The sequence below is a fragment of the Salminus brasiliensis genome, chromosome 2 (genome assembly GCF_030463535.1).
Source record: "Salminus brasiliensis chromosome 2, fSalBra1.hap2, whole genome shotgun sequence".
In the NCBI taxonomy this organism is placed as follows: Eukaryota; Metazoa; Chordata; class Actinopteri; order Characiformes; family Bryconidae; genus Salminus; species Salminus brasiliensis.
This window is the reverse complement of record NC_132879.1, coordinates 10,850,916-10,873,474: the sequence shown is the minus strand read 5'-3', so window position 1 is coordinate 10,873,474 and position 22,559 is coordinate 10,850,916. Positions and strand designations below refer to the sequence as shown.

At 42.4% G+C, this 22,559-nt stretch overlaps 1 protein-coding gene across 2 annotated transcripts in view; it reads right to left on the bottom strand.

The window, feature by feature from the left end:
* Positions 1 to 291: 291 nt before the first annotated feature.
* The window catches only part of n4bp3 (NEDD4 binding protein 3), a 48,818-nt gene continuing 26,550 nt past the window's right edge, over positions 292 to 22,559 (bottom strand). For both annotated transcript variants that reach the window (XM_072673543.1, XM_072673542.1), the window contains 4 exons: positions 10,739 to 11,182; positions 7,064 to 7,636; positions 4,726 to 4,989; positions 292 to 2,782 (listed from right to left, as the gene is read on the bottom strand). In XM_072673543.1, the coding sequence (XP_072529644.1) occupies positions 2,237 to 2,782; positions 4,726 to 4,989; positions 7,064 to 7,636; positions 10,739 to 11,149 (1,794 nt within the window). In that variant the 5' untranslated portion in view covers positions 11,150 to 11,182 and the 3' untranslated portion in view covers positions 292 to 2,236. The remainder of the gene's footprint in view (positions 2,783 to 4,725; positions 4,990 to 7,063; positions 7,637 to 10,738; positions 11,183 to 22,559) is intronic.

The following is a 22,559-nucleotide window of genomic DNA, read 5'->3' as shown; positions in this document are numbered from 1 at the left end:
TCTCTGCATTTGAGAATGACTAAATGAATATGATATACAGTAGGCCTATCTGTTTTACATTAATCTTTAACAGCCGTGAGACAATCCTTACAACAGGATACAAATAACAACACAGAGCCTGAATACGACGTGCATGGATGCTGCTGTACAAGCCTGCTGTGGGGATTTCATTTTCCCTCCCCATGAAATACAATCGCGTGAAACGTTTAGGACACCCAATGAAAACATATAATATATATATATATATATATATATATATATATATATATATATATATGCTCTTCAGTTACATACATATATATACATTCAGTTCTTCTAGGTATTTTACCTCCATCTTGATGCCAAATGTTTATATATAGAAATAAACACAAAAACAACGGTTTTCATGGGGTGTCCTAACTTCATCACAAGACTGTATTAGTAGGAAAGCAACTCTACAACATCAACATCTAAACACACAGTTTATTTAAGCAAAGGAAACGTGTCTAATAAAACACTTACGCATTCTTACAGGTCTGTGCATATGGGACGGAGTCTCATACAAAAAAAAAAAGCCAGCAGGACAAATTCCCTTTAATGAAAAAAATATCCCTTGAATCCAACTGGAACACGGAGTAATCTTTTAGCTGTCTTCTGCCTTTCAGTTTACAAGATAAGACCAAATGTAATATAGATTTTTTCAAACAGAAATGAAAGTGGGACGCTCTTAGCGTGCGTCTCAGGTCGAGCTCCGGCATCGTCTTCCAGTGTCAGATCCCTCATTTTGACTCTGTCCAGGTACAGTACTACAGACCAGGGCTGTCCTAGTTCTGACCCCTGAGATTCCAGCAAACTGATTGGTGGAGTTCCTGGTCTGAACACTTCTGATGAGTCTGATATCTAATGCTGCAGTGGAGCCAAAAACACCTCCTATTCACTTTCTGTGGAAACAGGCAGCAGTAGAGGAGGAGGACTGTGGGAAGAAAGCAAGCAGTGTGCCGTGTTACGTCTGAAGCCGGGTAATGTTTTGATACCTTCTTTTAACCCTCACGAACATCTCATCTGTTGATTGCTGGGTTTAAATGGACCAGCATGTGAAACTGGAGCTTACTGTGAGCGACCATGTTTTTATCACTGTGCAACAGAGGCGCTATGCTCTTGTTGGATGCACTGTGATGGCTTCGGAGTGAGAAATGCCTTCTCTTTGAAGGAAAAGCTAGTTTCAGTGGACTGTTAGACTGAAGAATAAGGTGCAATCCAAAAAGCTGATGGTTGTTGCAAGGTTGCAGGTGAATAAGGTGGAATGACACTTAACAGCCAGACGTAAAATTGAGCAATTCCTGCTGTTCTCCGTTCATAACCTGATTTTACTGAGCAGATCTTTGAGCAAGAACTTACAAAGCAAAATTTTCGAGTTTTTAAATAGTTTGTGTCCCGAACTGAACTGCTATGCCCCCCCCAATCATATGACGAGTGCTGGGAGGGTTACGGTTAAGGTTCCTCAGAGTCATATGCAGCTCCGCCGTATCGAACTGCTGCTAATGCAACATGATTGGTGATTGGAGCTGAACATGCTTGGTTGAGAAGGTTGGTTACATCAGGCAACAAGTCTCTGTACTGATTTGCATGAGAGGGAGTGCCACTACTCACCCTGGAGAGAACGATACCAATTACGCTCTATGGGACTGGAAACAGATGGCTGTGGCATCACTGGGAATCAATTGTGCATTCTCAAGATGATGGGGGCAGGTCAGAGGGTAGGGACCATTGTTATCATTACTTTGAAAGTAAAAGTGAAAATTATTTGAAAGGAAAATAAGAGCTTACCAAGCAGTACAGTGCCCTGGGTACGATCACACACTCCAACATGCTCAGCCAACATGTGTTTTATGTAGCCATGTAAAACATAGAACTGCGACCATAACCATGACTAACGTAGACATGCATGGGGCGCCGTCTTGTGGCAGGTTTAAGAAAGCGACTTTCTTTATCTCCTGGGCCTGGTACTGAGTCAGCCATGTGCACTGGGCTGAACTGAACTGTTTTTAGGTGTTTCTGAACAAGGAAATCAACCAAGCTCTGCTGGACCAGGGCCCTCCACAGTGATCAGTAATGCACTGGATTTGCTTGATACACATGACTTATTACACAATTATCATATAATTTATTATTATATATGTGTGGAAATTATGCACACATTTGATTGAAACTAAATTCAGTGCATCACTTTTCCTCTGGACACCTTCGCTGTGCATGTTCAGATTTCCGAGGACTCAATCCTTTCGATCCAGGGAAGGCCAGAAGGTGGTTTCTCTGGCTCCTCTGGAGCCCCGCCCCCAGCCCCACCCGCTCCATCCCCACCCTCTCTAAGCAGCCTTAGTTCTTCTTCCAGGCTCTCGTTCTTGCGGTACATTTCCAGGTAGCTGGCCTGCAGCTCTCTCTGGTAACGAATCACCTTCTCCTTTTCCAGCTGCCAGGTGTTGCGCTCTGCCTCAAAGGCCGAGGCCTGGGCCTCGCTCTGTCGCCGCTCCAGCAGCAGCTCTGCCCTCAGGCGCTCCTCTGTGGCTCCAGACTGCCGGTTCTCCTGGGCCTGGCCGTCCTCGAACGTGCCACCCTTGCGGCGCTCCGACTGCAGGGCCAGCTGCAGCAGGTCGATCTGGCTGTCCCTCGTCCGCACCTCTCCCCGCGTCTCCCTGAGCTGAGTCTTAAGCAGGAAGATCTCGCTCAGCTTCTGCGTCACCTCGGCCTGGGAGTCCCTCAGCTGCTGCTTCAGTAAGGAGATCTCGCCCGTCTTCTGACACACCTGCCGGACACATGATACAAACCCGTGGGAATGAGCATTTGAGGCACATTTCACCACTACTCGAACCCTAACCCCAGTTAGATCCGACCACACAGTGGGATTGGCGGAGACGCATTCTATGCCAATAAGGACTGGGCTGCTTTAAAACCAGGCATGACAATGTGACCAGTTTTCACTCATTTTCTATAAGGTCTGGAGATTTCTGGACACAGACGTTGGTGAGTTTAACTTTACACAAGTTAGGAACCACATGATGTTGTGAATTCCGGTGGGAACAGAGCAGGGTGGTGCGTTCTTCATCTCCACCACTGTGAGACAAGGCCCCTTTCCTTAGTTCATAGATATCTGTTCCTACTAGAGATGGATAAAAAGCTTGAATAGTGCTTTCGTCTCAAATAAGCATCAGCCTTGCCAAGAACAAACAGGTTTCTTCTCATACTGACTGCACAGACTGTGATGCACCACGCAATTTAGAAATTCAAGACCAATGCTAAATTTCACTGAAGGATTGTGTTTATTGTGGGAACAAGTCTTATTTGTGTTAAAAGCCATGCGTGAAGGAGTGTGATTCGGGATTTGTGGTGTGTACACTCTCTAGCAGCTATAGCCAGCATTTTCTTAGGGCCTGGATTCTGTTTACACTTGCCATCAAAATGCGTCCCCAGTGTGACCAGATTAGATCCGATTTTACTTTCTTGTGTGAAAAAACACACCAACATGTAGACCATTCCCGTTTTACTTCCTGTAAGTAACACTCACAAACACACATACACAACAGAGAGAGATATGGAGCAGCTAGGGAGTAACTGAAGGAGCTGGAGAAGTGGTGTTGTAATGCGGATAAAATTCTCATTCAAAACATAAATTAAGACACTTAAAACGGACTGTGATCAACTACAGCAAACTGAAGTCTCTGCCGTAGCTGTGAATATAAATTGCGTATTCGTAGACCACCACAAACTTCTTAAATTCGCTGCTTAAACTCCCTGTTGTATTCTGATTGCGGCACTCTCAGTGACTCTCAGTGCGGCACTCTCAATAACCACTAGCTGTTAGATCAGTACCAGCCTGATTTAAAATGACAAAATTAATTAAATCCATCATAAAGAACTAAAATGCATCTGGACAGCAAGCATCAAAAAACAATTACCCATAAATAAAGGTGCTGATTCTCCCACTGTGAAACTGTGGTTAATCCAATCCAACATGGTTAAAACAGTCAAAAACCGAATGAGCAACTAATCCAGGTAGAGAACAGATAGTAGTATTACCCTTCCTTTACATTTAAAGCAACATTATGTAACATTTGTACCTTAAAATAACAGCTTCAGAATCATGGTAATGATTCACTGACTGTAATAGAGGGCATAGTGTCTCTATCATTGCTAATTCATGCTGCTATGAATTTAGCTTTAATGAAGCAGGCAGGAAAACGCTTGTGGGAACTGTGTAAAGCAGCAGTATGCAAGAATTCGTAACTCACTTTTACTCCACTGCAGTAAATACAAATCAGCCCCCCTAATGGACAATATGCAAATGCATATGCTGACAAGCTGAGAGATACAGAAGCAGCATCTGAAGTGAATAAATCATGTGGACTGAGGCGGTAGAGTGATATTACAGGCTACGCAGCATTACGAAGTTCTGGAGAGAGGTCTCGTACAGCTCCACCAAAGTTACAGAGTGCAGTAGCAGTTTTCCGGCCCAGACTGGCAATGACTGAGACACCATTCTCCCATTACAGTCAGTGGAGCAGCAATTCTGAGGTAAAAATGCTACAAAAATGTTGCTTTAAATACAGTAAAGCTTACTTTCTAAGCAGAGGTCTTTTTCTTTACAGTTGTAAACAAGCTTTTTTGTCAGTTGCGTCTTCAAATTGAATAATAAATATCAGTAATCATCATCAAAACTGAGGTCTACCCACAATAATACTTAGTACACACCTCCCACTGGGTCTCCTCCAGTTGTGGGTGGAGCTCGTGGCTGCTGCTGGCAGCTCTGTGTTTCTGCAGGCTCTGGCACTCAAGGCGCAGAGTCTGGAGCTCGTCCTGCAGCCGGCTGCGCTCCTGTTGCGCCTTGTACAGTTGCAGCTGCAGGGTGCGCTGAGAGCGCTGAGACTGCTGGGAGACTTGCCGCAGTTTAGTGGCGTACAGCTGCTTAAGCTCCGTCACCTCCTTCTCCCACAGCCGCTGCTTCCCTTCAAACACCTGCAGCACACACACACACACACACACAGGTTGCACATTAGAGCATGTATGGATGATAATACTAAGGGGGTACGAATCTGCATTGCAAGCAGTTAGAAAACTACTCCTCATGGGAGTCTAGTACTATTTATAGTGATCATCCAACACCTGGTTTGGTAAATCAGTGCTTAATGATGTTCAATCAGGCGAGCCGGTGAGGGAACTGAACACATCCTCACGCTGGCTGGAGGCGTCCAGGAGAAATCTGGAACCAAGCTTTGTTCTTCAGACTAGCTCCGAAGATCTCAACTAGTTTGGTCATGTTACTTTTTACTGTATTTCTGTTTACCCACATCTGTCCTAATGTGATATTTTTTACAGTAAACACTCTCTTATTGCTGAGGTTGATGCTTTATTGATTAACTGCTATATAAAAGGTTCTGTAGTTCTACATATTGAACCACTGCCTTTATTCAAGAACCATTGAAGAATGCTTTCTACTAAATTTTGGAGCATTGCTGAGAGGCAAATTGTCCGTAACAAGAACGTTAGTGAGGTCAGGATACTTGATTATCACCACCCTTCCTCATCTCCAACTCATCCCAAAAGTATTGGATGGAGCACAATCATCATTCCAGAGAACACAGATCCACTGCTCCACTACTTAATGCTGGCATTAGGCATTAGGCATGAAGGCAATAGATTTATGTTTATGTTCTCCAGAGAATCCTATTCTAATGGCAGGATTTCTCTGCAGGGACTAGACAAGCAGTGTGTGCATATATCTGTACACAGTGTATTGAGGAAAAAGGGTTCTCCTCTCGTTGTGAGACAAAAAAACTTTTTTAAAGAGAAGTAATGGTTAATTTTATTACACACCCTATTTTACAAACATATAAAGCCTGTAGAGGGTTCTGTGAGACAGCTGTAACAGTGCTTTAAAGAAGAGATTTCTGAGAGCTTATAAAAAGCGGTGATAAGAATTACTGAGAAACTGTAAAAACCTGCTGGTGCTCTGGAACAGAACTGTAGCAATAAGAGAGATTTCTACCAGACTGTAAAAAGCTGTAGCACAATTAAAAGAGAATGAAACACCAGGCCAGAAGTACTGCAGGCAAGTTTGGAAAACAACGAGTTTCACCACAGAACACTGCAGTGGTGCAGCTGTCCTGCACTCCTACTAGAGTCTGTTCTATAAAAAAAAGCCTTTGCTGATAAAAGTATGGTTTTAAACTCTTTCTGCAACTCATTTGAAGTTGCAAGTCTCTCTCCAAATTTCCAATACATCTATATATAGTCATGTGAAAAACAACATACACCCACTTTGAAATCTATGGTTTTACGTATTAGTACATTATAAAAACACCTGGACCTTAGAAAGTCTTAAAATGAGGTAAATACAACCTCAGATGAACAACAACACACAACACATTCCACCGTGTCATTGTTAATTTCACAAAAACTAGGCCAAAATGCAGAAGCAGTGTGTGAAAAACTAAGCACCCCCTTACTGCTTCCACAAGCATTCAGAGGGTAAATAAAACCAAACACATATCAGCACAAACACCTCATACAACCTGTCAAACACTGCGGTGGAGCAGTGATGATTTACAAATGGTTGTTTTGCAGCCACAGGCTCCTGGCACCTTGCAGTCATTGGGTCGCCCTTGACCTCCTCTGTATACCAAAGTATTCTAGAGTCAAATGTGAGGCCATCCTCATAGCCCACTGCTAAAGCTTGGCTGAAATTGGGCCATGCAACAGGACAGTGATCCCAAGCATACCAGCAAACAGCTATAACAGTATGGCTGAAAAAGAAAAGAATCAAGGTGTTGCAATGGCCCAGTCATAGTCCATAAACGAAAGCAACATTGTAAAGAAGAGTGGGCCTCCAGAAATTCCTCCGGAACGATATGAGAGACTCAAAGGTTACTGCAAGTTATTACTGCTAAAGGTCGTTTTACAAGCTATTGATTCATGGGGTGTATTTAGTTTTTCCCACATGGCTTTTCCATTTTGGCTTCATCATTTTTGTTAAATAAATAATGATACGGTGGATGGTGACACATATAGAGGTGTGTGTGTTAGACCAGACCTGTGCAATGGCGTCCTCGCTTTCGTCCAGGTTCCTCCTCATCTGCCGCAGCTCGTGTTCCTTCTCCTGCAGACGTTCCTCCAGCTCCCTCACCACCTCCTCCAGTGAGTGAGACAGCTCGTATGGGGGTGGAGCCTCACTGCCGCCGCTGTAGCCCTGCAGGCGGCTGAGGGTGGCCATGCTGCGCCCCGTCGGCCCGCCACCGCCCCCCGAGCCCAACAAGGCACGGTCCAGAGAGCCGATGTGGTCGATGTGGCCCATGGAGGCGCTGATGTGGGCGAGGTGGGGGCGGTAAGGCGGGCGGTACGGCGGCAGGCTGCTCATGGAGTTGTGTCCCGAATCGGAAGCAGTCTCTTCACCCTCCTGGCTCAGGGCCCGGGGCGTGGCCAGGACACCCTTGTTGGCACTGGTGGCCCCACGAGACGGAGATGAGGAGGAGGAGGATGTGGAGAGTGACTTGGAGGCAGTCTTGCTGCTGTTCGCCAGCTCCTCTGACTTGGACGGGTAGAGATTTTGCACAGAGCTGAAGTTCTTTGGCGTGACCGGCTTAAACGCAGACGGCCTGAGACGAGGCTGTTGGAGAAGAGGCCGGACAGTTCCTTAGTGCTCGTGTTTAGATGACTGTATAGTAAAATGTTGAGAACTGTGCTTTATTTAGAGGATTTGTGCTTCTATACGGTCATGTGAAAAATAAGGACATCCCATGAAAACCATAGTCTTCATTTGAAAAATATTGTGAGATGACAGTAAAATAACTCAGAAGAAATGTCTTTAAAATCTAATGAAAAATATAATATAAAAAATATAATGTAAAATATAATGAATTAAAATACTATTTTATTACAATCAGATGCAGCACATCAGCTACAGATTATCAGAACATGGTTAGAGAGGATTCTGAGGAGCCTGTTATAGTTAGACCTCAGGCATTTAGTTTAGTTTGCTCTTGATTGGTAAAGTTAGAGGTGAAGATCATCATGGTGAGATCCAAAGAGCTCTCTGATGCCTACAGAAAGAAGGTTGTAGATGAAGAGGCATTAAAGGGGTTGAAAAAGACCCCAGAACACTTAGAAATCAGCCGTTCCACTGTCTGCTAAATTAATTACAAGTGGAGTACAACTGCCCACATGGCCAGGCATGGCCATCCTAGCAGGATCAGCCCAAGAGCAGACCCCAAGATGCAAGTCTTCAACAATCCTAAAATCTCATCTTGTGATCTACAGGTAGCTCTTGCCACCATTCATGTCAAAGTACAGCATCTACCATCAGAAAGAGCCCACACAGGTTGGATTTTCATGAGAGGTGTGTAAGGAGGAACCCTTTGCTGTCAAGAAAACACTTCTTGAAGGACACCAAAACAAAGAACATCTGGAACAATCTGGAACAGCCTTTTCCTTATAAGGAAACTCTTAATTACATTTTACATTTATTTAATTTTTCTTTTTTTTATATATTCTTTAGTTATACGTGTTTAGTTATGTTATATGATATATAGTTATATTATCCCTATCTCTCAATATTGTTCAAATGAAGATAAATGGGGTACCCTACTTTTTTACATGACTATACACATGCAATTTGACCAGGATGCACCAAACCTTTGCATATATCTGAACCCAAAGAGAATTGAGGTACTCAGAAAGGTACAACTTCAACATAAACTTAATATTGCATGTGAATGTACTGATTAATAAAGCTAACACCTCTGACAGGTAACATACTTTCCTTTCCATCCAATTGTTTTAGGTTAATTCAGGACAACAGCAACTCAAGTCCTGAATCCCTGCCAAATGGCATAAATTAATTTAACTCAGTCCACTTCCCCCTCATCTACATTTACCTCGCTCTTCTGTGCGGCTCACTCAATAAATCCACTAGAGACGGGTAATATTTGATTACAATGCTGAATTCATTCCACTAGTCAGGCTATAGGTCTGTAGAGGCCTGGTGAGTTTGTGTGATTTACTCCAGAGAGAGACAGGACGGTGCTGTCTACCAAGCAATCAACTGAACTCACCTCAGAAGAAAAACGCTGCTTTTAGGCAGACAGATTGAACATACTGTCATTATGGCTGCGTTACATTTACAGCCCCTGACAACTACAATGGGGAAAGCATTAATCTCGCTTAAAGAGGCATTACTCACTGACTGCGCTTCAGAGGAAATTGAGGATGTACGTGTCCTGAAAGGCAACTTCAGTGTGTGAGGAATAACAGTTTATTGTATATTCTATATATACAGCTCTGGAAAAACTGAAGAGACCACTTTTTAAATAACTAAATTTGCATCTCTAGCCATTTTATCCCAGGCATTACATTAAAGAAAGCTGAGTTACCTGAATCTGCAGACTATGAATGGCATAAAGTCACCCAACAGCAATGTGACAGACTAGTGGAGAGCCTGCCAAGACAGTGATTTTTGAATGCTCTCGAAGTTTAGATATTACACGCCATAAAGTCGCATTCAAGATTCTGTTGATGCTGTCGCAAAATTCTCCCAAATGTCATCTATCAGTCATGTTTGGTGTCTGAAGTTTGCTTCTGTAGTTTTGCTCTGCAGATACAAGCTTTAAATTAATGGAAGCTCATTTCCCACCAATTAACACTGTGGAAACTGCATGCAAGCCTACACTTTCACACACTCGCCTCGATACCGCATCAAGTCTTCAAATATACTTTAAGGTGATGTGTTGGAACTAAATGGAAATGGCCAGATGGCTGGGCCAAATGGCAAACAGGTCTTGTTGGGTGTTCCCGGTATGCAGCAGTCAGTCCAAAAGTACCAAAAGGGCTCTAAGGAAGGGCAACTGGTGGACGGCCACTGGCTCACTGCAGCAATCCATGGAGGCTCTGCCTCACAATTTACCGGACTTTAATCTACTGCTTAAAGGAATATCTTGGTGCCAGATACTAGGGCTGAGCAATTAGTCAAAAATGAATCAACACTGACATTCAGAACGTATAATTGAGGTGATCTTGCTCATGTGGATTATTTAGATTTTTTTTTTAAATTCAGTTTGTACCTTCCTCACTGTGTGTATTCATGTACAGTCCCCTTAAAAACATACTACTGCTTGTGTAATCATGTGAATCCAGTGTGTGGCATGGAAGCAACATTATAATAATAATTATTTATCTCTCTCTCTCTCTCTCTCTATATATATATATATATATATATATATATATATATATATATATATAATAGTTATATATATAACTGTTCATGAATCGTAATCAGGGTCAAATGTTCAATTAATCTTGATGTTGATTTGAGGTCATATGACCCAGCACTACCAGATACCACCAGAAACTTTCTGAGGTCTTGTGGAGTCTTGTGGATTCAACAACATGGCTACTACTGTTCTTAGCTATAAAAAAACCACACACTTGTCTTGGATCCATTTGAGGAGAGGGGCCAACTGTTTCAACCTGATTTTTCACTAAATTCTTCCTTTACTCTAACAGACCTGATTCAGCTCAACCTGATGAAGCTCTTCAACAGCATCTGAAGAGCAGAGTCAGCGACTAACACCTACGTTTTTGTGGCAATGATGTCCCCATTTTAATCAGGACAACTTGTCAATGTTTGCTGGTCGAGTAGATCTTGAGGAGCTGGGCTGGACACTACACAACTGAAGGCTCTTTCCCTGACATCCATCTGTTTGTTCTCTCATACCTTGTCAAACTTGCCGCCGATCGGGAGCGAGTTTTTGCCCACGTCCACCTCTTTGCCGTCTTTGTGGTAGATCTTGGCGTAGACGTTCTCCTCCTCACTGGAGTGCTCCCTCTTGATGGAGGACGTGCCGGAGATTATGTGCTTGCCTGCTTTGGACTCTTTCTTGGTGATGTTGAGGTAATTGAGCAGCTCTCTCTGGTTAAAGCCCTTCTTCAGCAGCCCGTTGCTCTGGCGCTCCGGCACCTGGGGGACTGCTCTGTTGCTTTTGGTAGGAGAAACGTCTGGCGACTCGATCAAACTGCCCACGCTACCCATGATGCAGTCAGCCGATGCCAAAGAGGACGCTGGGTAAAGGGAGCTGATGCTCTTGCTGGGGTCTCGGGTCAACGGCAGGGCTTGGACAGTTGCCATTGGTTACAGGATCGGGTGGCTCCACCGGGAGGTCTAAAATTGATAAGTGAGAGAGAAGGTAATGAGTGCTTTCTCCAAATCCATTTTTCAGAGCATGCCTGCAAATTTGGCTGCTACTGTAACAATTGGTGTCTCTCACTGGTCTCAAACACCTACATTTATTGTATAGGTACATAAAAGTTTTGGGTCCAATGAGCCCTACTGTGCTGAACTTTAGCAAGGAGATCATTCTGAGGAGATTATTATTATAAGATAAGATAATTCACTAATGAGAAAATAATAATTCAATGGAAAATACTCAAAAACAACAGGAGTTTTCTAAACTGGAGATCCAGAAAATGGGTACTCCTAACAACCGTGCAAGACCTGGTAGACCACCCAAACAGGATACTGTTGTATTATGTTGAAACTGTATTACGGTATGAAAAAAGTGGATTCTGCCCAACCCTATTCCAAATACTGTACTGAAATCGTTACACCCATTATACCAGCAAACATCATGTGAAAGAAAGAATGGACCTCAAGTCTGTGGGTGGGTTTTACCTACACCTGGGCAACTGCCCCAGTTAGGTCAGAAGCAAGTGCTTCTGAAATGCAACTCGACAGTATCTGCCTACATGATGAGGAAAACAACACTACATCATTTCCTAAGGCCAAATCTACCTACGCACAAAGCTCCAGCCCACAAAGTTTATAGAGCTAAACTGAAAAACACATAAAGAACATGATAAACAGTGTACAGTAGATGTAACGATGACAATTCGGAAGTTCAGAAGGCGCCCACTTTTCCACATCCAGCTAGTCCAACAACAGGCGATACAAGACTAATCAGAATCAGAATCAGATTGAAATGAATCTAACAAGTACCCAGATATCAGATAAGGCCCAACTACGGCCGAGTAAAGGCACCTACGGGTCAATTACCTCACTGGCAAGTGTACCGTGGGCAAAAGCCGACCCAGCAGTTGCTGCAACATCTGGAGATTGGGTTTTCAATGGCTAAGTGTATCGATTTTTTGTTATTGCTTTTGAACTTCAGGGCCTAACCCTAACCTACATGCAGCCCCCTAGCATTTCTATTATGGCCCAAAACTGGTTGAGACGTAGCCAGCTGTGACTGCGTTCCAGCACCCAGATTCAGACAAAGTCAAGTGTAGACCAGAACTGGGCCATGACTCATTTACCATCTGAAGAAAAGTCACAATGCATTAAAGTAATGGTGGAAACTGGGAAATACCAATTGTCCTACTTGTAAATCCCACTTGATCAGTCAACATGGGATTACAGATCAGTGGCCCACAACCCTGGTAAATGTTCACTGGCCTCCAGGGCCAGGGTTGTGGATCTTCTGAGGAGCACCTGAATGCGGCATTAGGCTACGAACACGAAGGGGGGAACAGTTATTTTCCCACAGAGTTACTGAAATAATATAATAAGCAAAATCAGTTAATCTGAGAGTTGAGCAGCTTTGTCCAAATGCAAGTTTACGAGTGTAAGTTATATAAGCACAGTGAGTCAAACTCCCACACAAACCCAGATCCTGTGAAACCCAGGACAGACGCCTGGGGAGCATCATAAACCCGAGTGTGATTCAGAAGCCAGTTAGAGCAGCTTTAATTGATGTGTAGCGCTGTTCACTAATCCACTGCTGTAGTGAGAGAACTGCTCTCTCCCTGTCTCAGTCTTCTACACTCTCCATATCTCTCTCTATCTCTCTCTCTCGCTCTCTATCTCTCTCTCTCGCTCTCTTTCGCTCACAGCAGGGAACTGCCCGGATAAAGAGAACCCAACTTCTCCAAGCACTGACCCATTCCCACAAGGGTAAGACCATCACTCAGTCATTCTCTCCCTCCCTCTCCCCCTTATTCCTCTCTCCTCTGCCTTGTCTCCCCAAATTCTCAGGCTTCTTCTCCTCACTCCTCTCTCCTTCTCCTCCCTCCTGTCTCCCTTCTTCTCCTCCCTCCTCTCTCCCTTCTTCTCCTCCCTCCTCTCTCCCTTCTTCTCCTCCCTCCTCTCTCCCTTCTTCTTCTCCCTCCTCTCTCTCACTCTTCTTCTCCCTCCTCTCTCTCCTTTCTTCTCCCTCTTCTCTCTCTCCCTTCTTCTCCCTCTCCTCTCTTTCCCTTCTTCTCCCTCTCCTCTCTCTCCCTTCTTCCTTCTCCCTCCCTCCCTTTCTTGTCCCTCCTCTTTTTTCTCTCCATCCGTTGTTCTTCTTTTTTCTCATCCCCTCGCCCACTGAAGCTTTCCTTTTCTTTTCCCGGCCGCCTCATTAAGAGTGTAGTGTGTATTGATTTTGCTCTGGTGGTCTCTCTCTCTCTCTCTTTCTCTCTCTCTCTCTTTCATGGTAAAAATAAACTCTACTGCCTCCAAACTGCCACAAAAACTAAACACAACACACACAGAGTTCCTGCTTGGGTCTAAACCTCTTCACGCTCATGACTGATCCATAATCGAGAGAATTCAGCAGACAAGCCGGCGATGAAACTTGCTCATGAATAAAAGAACATCCTCTCTGGAGAAGCTCCTCGGCTCTCCGTCCTCGTTCTGGGTCACAGCTAAGCTGATTCCGAGCAACATGAAGCGGATCTGTTCCGAGGACAGAAACGGCTTGCCCAGCATGGCATTTTGCCCATCCAGGCTGGTCCTCCGTTGCCTGTCCTCCATGCCGTTGCTGCTGCTGCTCAGGCTCGTGTCCACCATCTGTGCATGTGGCTTCATTAGCCCCATTCTGCACAAACACTGACCATCAAGTACGGCGCAATCAAACCATAATCAATGAATCACAGCTCTGAGCCGCTCCGGGTCTGTTAGGAAGTTTTACTAAATTAAAATTTGGGACCAGATTCCCAAAAGTGCCCCAAGAAAGCAACTCTTCATATATCTGATTTATTTCTTTATGCTTTTTAAAGAAGAAAAGTCAAGATAGTTCATCTTTAAACATTGTTAAAAAAATGATTCTTAATATAAGTATTTTCTTATGACGGTCTCATCCAGAAGGTTCAGAAGGTCAGTCTAGAATGATCAGTTTGGTCAGAGTCGGTTTACTAGAATAAAAGGAACAGGAGTAAAAGTGGAGATTGTCCTTAAAGCACTTTTACTTTCTACATCAGAAAAACAGCAGCTGTCGTCAGACCACAGTTCTCACTGGACGATCCTCAAGCTACATTCTTGTCTGTACTCGTGATCCTGTGGACCTGTGAAACGTCGTCAGTCGCAGGATAAGCACTGTTCCATTCAAAAGTCTGCCTCTAGCCCAGTGCAGTCCAGATGCCCAGATGTGTTCATGTTCTTGTTACCAGTCTTATTGAGGTACAGCCAAATATCCCAGAATGCATAACGCTCGACGCTGCTGTTCCAATCACAAACTGATCGTACATCCTCTGGTGTTTATACTTGCGAGACGAATCTGCCAAGTCAATTCAACCAAGTACACCAGCCCGAACTTGCCGTACTTTGCCTTGAAAATTACATCTATTTTCCAATGAGGAGTTTACTTCTAGTTCTGGTTTACTGACATTTTCAGAACACTTGCATAATTCTAGTTTTCCTCCATTTTGCAGTGATTCAACTAAATAACAGAACTAACAGGTTATTTGATTTTTAAGAAATGTCTGATGTTGTTGAAAACGGTGATTAGAGTTGCAAAGGGGTGGAACACTTCCAATAAACTTCCAGTAAATTACCGGTAACTTTCCATGGGAACTTTAGCTCGGGAACTTTAAAAGTATTCCAAAATGTAATCTTTCCATGGAAATTTTGGGAACTTTGAGAATGTATGGGACTTTAGTGGAACTAATAGGAAATATTGGATCATTTAAAGGAACTTTATCATATACTATCATCAATGTACCATTTTTTTGTCAACAGCAGACATCAAGACATAACAAAACAAAAATCAATTAACAGGGAATGGGAATAAATGGGAATGATTATGGGAATTAACAGGAATTAATGGGAATAAAATGGGAATATTTGAAGCTAAAGGTAAAAAACTTTGATATAGTTGGTCAAAATATAGTGAAGCATAATCTTGGCTAAAATAATTAGATATGATACCAAAACAGTTGAATAGCAAAGCTGCTCCTTAATCCTAGACACCTGGCACATTACACACTGAAGGGCTATTGAGAGCACAGCCCCTGCATTCACTGTTCGTTACTCCATCACATGTACAGCATATGTCCAGATGACGTCTACTAGTATATTTTTTATGAACTATATGTAAGTTTCTTACCTTTAGCTTCAAATAATCCCATTTTATTCCTATTAATTCCTGTTCATTTTCATAATTACCTGTTAATACCTATAATTCCAGTTAATTTCCATGGTAAATTTCCCAACTTTGAAAATTTATAGAATAGAACGGTTCTCATTAACTTGGTAGTGTTTACTAAGGGGCCAGATTCACAAAGCTAGGGAATAACTTATAATATTAAGACAAAAAGTTCATAAAAAATGTTCCTAAATGCAATTCTCCAAAACGTTCTCTACTAGTCTTTCTTCACTGTTCTAATGTAGCTGTTGGTAACATAATGTTCACTTTGCTTTTTACAGCCCATCTTTAACAACATGAAACACACTTTTCATTCAAATCATCCTTCCCTTAATTTCATTGTTCAGTTCAATCTGTGCAAAATGGCAACTAAGCTTAGTGCTGGGTGATATGATCTCTAATCGATATCACGATTAACTGAACAGTTTATCTCAATTACGATTAACGAACGACTATATAAGCTGCTTGAATTGCTCAGCAGGCTCAGTGCTCGAGTTCTCCTCTGCGTTGATTCCATGTTGCAGACTGGACGGGGTGGAGTCATGTGACTAAACACACAGTAGTATTTTTAAGAGGACAGTACATGAACACACTGAGATTTTTTATATATATATTAACAATTAAAAAATATATATTAATTGCCCAACTCTAACTAAGCTTCATATTTCAGTAAACAAGAACTAAAAGTGATGGTGGAAAAAACAAGAAAAAAAAATAATATATATAGTTAAGAACAGATCTTTTTAAGAACTGTCAGCCCCTCGGTATCGCGCCCTCCCCCAGGGAGATTCCGAGCCGCCGCCCACAGGCCCAAATAAGAACTTCCCCCTCGTTTTTGGTCATGTGTTTGGTTCAATTGTATCAGTTCATGTTTGTTTTGTTCATGAGTTACACCTGGGACTGGGGGATATTAAAGGAGCCTAATTGTACGTACTGGAGCCTCCAGGACGACCTGAGGTTCAGGATTTACCCACGTTCAGGAGTCGGTCTCCCGGCTACTCGTGTATCAAGCGAGGCTCACTCACTTCCTGTTTGGATGTTTAAGGTACCCAGGCTCCAGCCAGGTGACCCAAGCTCTCAGCGGCGCGCAGCAGTCCCAGGTTTGGTCGGCCTTGCCGTTTGGTCTAGCGGTGGGTTCCCCAGCCCACCTCATTTTGTTAACGAGCGTTGCTCATTTACTTTCCGTTAATGAGCGTTATACCCCCTCTATGCCCAGGCGCTGCCTAAAGGGTTTAGTTCTATCTCTCTTTTGGTTCCTCTCCTGTCATTCTCCCCTTTGGTTCCTGCTCAGCTCCCAGCTTCTCCCAGTCCCAGGTTTTGTTCTGTTCTGTTCGCCATTTCGTTTGTCAGGTTTGAGTTTTTTTGTTCATCACTGTTGGTCACTGTTTGCTGCATTTTGCCTCACTTGCCTCCTTCTTATCTGTTTTTGTTAATAAATCTGTTTGCTTTGAATCAATCTCTGCGAGTGTTCTTCCCATCTTGGTCAGGCCTAACACGCCATAACAAGAACACTGATTTTCGTAATCTAAAAATTAAGATAAAAAAGAAGATTTTTGTATAGCTATGTATAATTCTTTGTTTTAATTTCTTAAGACACTTTTTTATTATTCAAGTCTCAGATCTTGGCGAGAGAAATCATCCTAAATATCCTAGAAATCATCCTAAATGTTGTCCCAGTGTTTACATATTGTAAGTAATGTAATCTATAAAATCTTCCTATTTCAAAATGATCTTATTTAAATGACTTAAATGAAGTAAAAACACCTGTAAACAAGTTACTTACCTACCATCTCAAAATAGGAAATATTAGGCACTATTACTTATCAGCTTCCATTTCCTGTTAGCTACTTGTCCCCAATGTTAGTTACAGCCTCAATCAACAATTCATGAAGACTCTCTGACTGGACTATGAATAAATTAATCTGGGTTTGTCCACTGATGACCTACATTTGCACAGAGAATCAGTCTATATAAAAACAAAAGTAGGTCCTTATTTCGGGCCGCCTTGATGTTCTTAGCAGTTCTCATGTACTGGAGTAGGTCACTGCATAAAGTGGCCATGAAGTCATATTAACAGTTCAGCTACCGAACACTGAGCCTAAACTACATCAGAACTGAACACATGCTGGAAAAGACCAAACAATGGGTCAGTGCCTGCTGAAATCACTACATCATCCACAATGTGATATGATATGATCACACTGGACATGTATATCATCATCAGCCCAGAATTCCTATATTGCTGCATCAATGATTTTACGAAGATTCTTGAGCCACTATACTTCTATTTCGAATTTTAAAGGATTTGTTACAAATTGTGAAAACTTGACTGAAAATGATTATTTTATTAAATATTTGATACAAATTATTTGATATATTTATATATTTAATATTTATATAGTGCTTTTTACAACACATTTACCAGGTCCCTTTTCCCCATGGTAAATTTCCCAACTTTGAAAATTATAATTTTGCAACCCTAACGGTCATAGCGCATTCAATAACTTGGCAGTGTTTACTAAGGGGCCAGATTCACAAACCTAGGGAAAAACTTACAAAGAATATTAAGTTCATGAGAAATGTTCCTAAATGCAATTCCCCAAAACGTTCTCTAATAGTCTCTTAAGAAGGTCTTCTTCATTCACTTCACTGTTCTAATGTATTTAAATTTTCCAGGTCCCTTTTGAGCAAGCCAGTGGCGAAAGAGTGAGAAAAAGTGAGAAAAACTCCCTCAGATCGAGAGGAAAGAACCTTGAAAGGAACCAAAGACATAATAATAATCAAATCTAAATAAATAATAAAATAGAAATATTTGAGTCTGTGTGTGCTGATACTATTTTTACCCAAAATACTGAAACAACATGCGGTACAGTCTAAATGCTAGTAATGGCATTAACCTCCCCCTACTCACAACCCTTCACGGAATGAAAAATGAGCTGGTACTGGCTTACATCTGCCACCAGAGGACTTACACTGCATGTCTGTTTACACAAAGCCTAGGAAAAACAGATCAGGGTGTGGAATCAGCGCTTTCTGTGAGCTACCATGTTTTTATTGCTGTATAAAAGATACATAGGTGCAAGTTTTATTGTTGGATGCAGTGTTTTTTCCTAAATGCAGTTTGAATCATTAAGCACTTAGGTTGTTTTTTTATTAATGATAAACAAGTCATTCATGTTATTTTCTAGTTTTTAAAAAGTGAGAGTTTCTGAGACTAAAAAAAAATAAGAATCTATGATAATATTGATCATGTTCTTTACATATCGAGTAAACGCAGCAACGTCAGTGAGGCGCCGTGTTATCACTAGAGAAAAGTAGGCTAAACATCAGGAATGGCAGCCACTCAGGTTCCTCCAGGAATGGGTTAATAAATGTTCATTATGGGGACTGACCCTGATTTTTCATATGGGCGTGTCCCAAAATCCACCATCGTTTTAATGCGCCCTGCTGGAGCTGGTGCTCTCGTGCAAACAGATAGAAAGAGAAGGTTCAGTGGTGCTCAAATGCTCGCCTGGAGAGATCAAAAAGGCTCCTCATGCTTTTATTCATGAGAGTTCGGGAATGAGTGGCTCCCTCACTCTCTCACTCACTCGTTCTCTCTTACTGCCTGGAGAACGCGAGAACTTGCACTGTAACCAGCTGGGCACTTGCGCAGTGCAGTAGTTCCAGACACCTCCCAATTACAGCTTCAATCACGCCGACATGATTTCAACCCTGAAAACATGAACCTGCTCATTACACTGAAACAGCTGCGAGGGAAAGGTGAAGGACTGGGGGTCAAAATTCAGTACATTTAGCAAACAAGCTTCTTTGAGACCGCCAAGTATCAAAGCAGTACTACATTACATTACCCAAGTACTCACTGGTAGATCAATGGTGATTGGCTGTTTAGGTTACATGCCATAACGCTACAGGATAAAGCCGACCAAGTGTAGTCTACAGCAGGCTTAAGTAACACTGGAATGGATGTACTTTACGTAGTGTTGTTATTCCTATATATCAGGAATTCTGGGTCTAAGCAGTTTTCCTCCTTCCTTAAAATAAGGTATTGTCATGCATACTTTTCTCCTCTGAAAGTCTCAGGGGTCCTTTGAATTACAAGGTTGCTAGGAAGCTAAATTTTCATTAAGCCAAGATCATATTAACTGTCCAAATGTAGCTTTTCTTTAGGTTGTGCATTGGAGCTACAACACTACAGCATTACTAATACATACCAGAAGTCAATAGTCACCCAGATTTGTACTGAATGTGCATGCTGACACACTTCTCTCAACCTGCTTAAACCTTCTGTATGATGCAGCAAATATCCGATAGTCATCCTACGGGATTCTGATAGTATGTTAGAGCGAAGAAAGTGGCAACACACCTTTCCGGCCATTGTAGATTCAGCACAAACGACACACCCAAAATTACTCCCTGCTGAAAAATCTGGCTCATGGCCAGCTTTTGCTGGTAGCTGGTTTCAGATGGTCTATGCTGGTCTTTGATGGTCAAGGTGGTAAAATAAAGTTGATCATCCAGACCAAAACATACCCTATGCTGGTACGCTAGTAGGTTAACCAGCTCTTGACCAGCATGGTGTATGTTGCATTTTGGTGATTTTGATCACACTTGGTCATGATGGTCAACCAGACAAAAAAACAAAAAAACGTGAAGATCTAAGCTGGTCAACCAGCTTAACCAGCATCACTAGATATGTATTTTTTAATTCCCAGAAATCATCAGGACTTCTCTGAAGATCTAGAAGACCTTGAGGATTTCACTGGTACTGATTTTAATGTCGATTTTGTCGGTCTGTACTGACTGAACTACTGACTCATGATTCATCTTTGGCTCAAAATAGGGTGTTGAAGTGACTGTGATATGTGTGTGTGTGTGTGTGTGTGTGTGTGAGTAAGCAGTGAGTGTGAGGTTGATCATGACAGTTGATTGTCCTGTGGAGCTGCACCCCCTCCGACACTTCCTCCATCAGCACGCAATCCAAACCCCCTTCTGTCTGATGTACTTACACACACACACACACACACACACACACACACACACACACACACACACACAAAATCTGATATAGCCTACAGCCCACATGCATAATATTAAATCAGCTAATAAATCCCAGCAGTGGTGGCATTAGCTTCTTATTATTAATTCAGTCAACTGTATTTCTGTTAAGGTCCTATCCAAATCATCCTAAAAAATCTCACAAAAACATACACCAACTGACCGGTGAAGTCAGTGAACAGTTATTGAAGCAGGAACAATGTGGGTAAGAAGTGTAAGTGTAAGAATATGAAACACTTTGACAAGAACAACCGGACCAGAGAATCTCCGGTCTTTTGGGATGTTCCCGGTATTAAGTGGTTCATGGGCACCCAAGGCTCACTGATGTAATCCATGGAGGCCCCACCTCACAAATCACAGGCCTACTTCAGAGGTCTTTGTAAGGACCTTCAGAGGTCTTTGTGAAATCCATGCCTTACCTTTTTGGAGGGGTTTAGATTGAAGGTTTAAGGGTTTTATAGACAGTTTAAGTAACAGGGCACAAGAGGGCGCCAGAGAGAGTACTGCTTTAACAAAACCAAGGATCGGAAGTGGATCGGGCTTTAAAATCCAAAACCTGATCCATTAAAAATTCCTAAATCAGCCCCTCATCCCACCCCCAGTCACTGGATCGAATCGAAACATCCCTATTAATAGTAGACACTGAATCGCTTATTGTGATTACTGAATCATTTATTATAGATACTGGATAATTTATGAAATATTGAATAATTAATAGATGTTGCTCATGATAATTACTAATACTACTAATCTTTAACCACTTAAATGGTCAGTGGCCCGCTGACGGCCCAAACATTTCATTACACACTTCGTTACCAAATAACAGCCCCACCAGTTTGTACAGAAGTCCCTGTAGTTACTGAATACTACATCTCAGTGATACATACGCCTTGAGTGAGTGTTAAGGGGTTAATATTGAGAACTGCTACTAATAACAGATCTCAACAGTTAACATAACAGTCTAGGGTTGCAGGGGTTAAAAAAGAGAAGGTGGGGGAGGCGGGGGTTGGGGGGGGGGGTTTGTAAATTAGGTAAATGATGATTAATGGCTTTAGGCTTTTAGTCTTGATCAGACTCCTAAAAGCTTCAGGTGTTATAAATCTGCAGCACAGTCTTAGCTGACGCTCCTGTTGGTGCAAACAGGGAGGCTGACCTTAAAACCCCAGTTCTACGTTCTGTGGAAAGTGTAAAGAATGTGTGAGGCTGATAACACAGAGCCTGCAGCTTTCAGACGACACAGCGGAGAGCAGAGAGGCCTTTTAAAGTGCGGCCGCAAATCTTTCAGCTTTAACAAAAAAAAAAAAGATGCATCCAGTTGTTATCTGCATCTGCTCTACAGACTGAACAGCCAGCATGAGCTCAGGTTTGATTTACAACCCTGACAACCTGAACCCCCCCCAACACACACACTCACACTACTATGTGGAAAAGCCTTAATTAAAGACTTGAGTGTTTCAAAGGTACAAAGGAGCACCTGAAATGCTTTCTTTCTCTCTCTTTCCACATCTAACCCACCTGTGGACAGGGCCCTGCCTGACCCTGAGAGTTAATGCAGGGCGAAAGCTCTTCACATGCAAACTGGGTCATTTGGGTAAAGCATGAGAGGTGACTCAACCCCCGACAGCATGTCGTAATTCTGTAGAGAAGCTCTATTGGGAGGTTTTTATAGGGCGATTCTGCAGAAACTACAGATTCGAAACTTTGAATACCACAGTTGTGAAGAGCAAGTATTTTATTAGGATTGAAAGTGGATGAAATTTTACTTTCATGTTTTGTGTACAGTCTCTCTTTGTTACCTGAAAGAAAGCTCTAGAATGGAAGCTACAGTTACAGTACGGTACATGGAAGTGACAAACTGTGAACCTCACACACTGTTGTTCCTCCTCCAGCTTTACAAGAACAGAGCTGTAAAACGGGCCAATTCCAAATCCCCCAAACTGTTAAATCATCAAACTGACATAAACCCAGCCCTCTAGAGAAAGCTCTATTCAAAGCTGGCGAAACGGTAAAATATGATGCCGACTTTGGGGGAATTTGGTGGTGTTAATACTAGAAAGCAGCTCATCACCATCAGTCTCTACT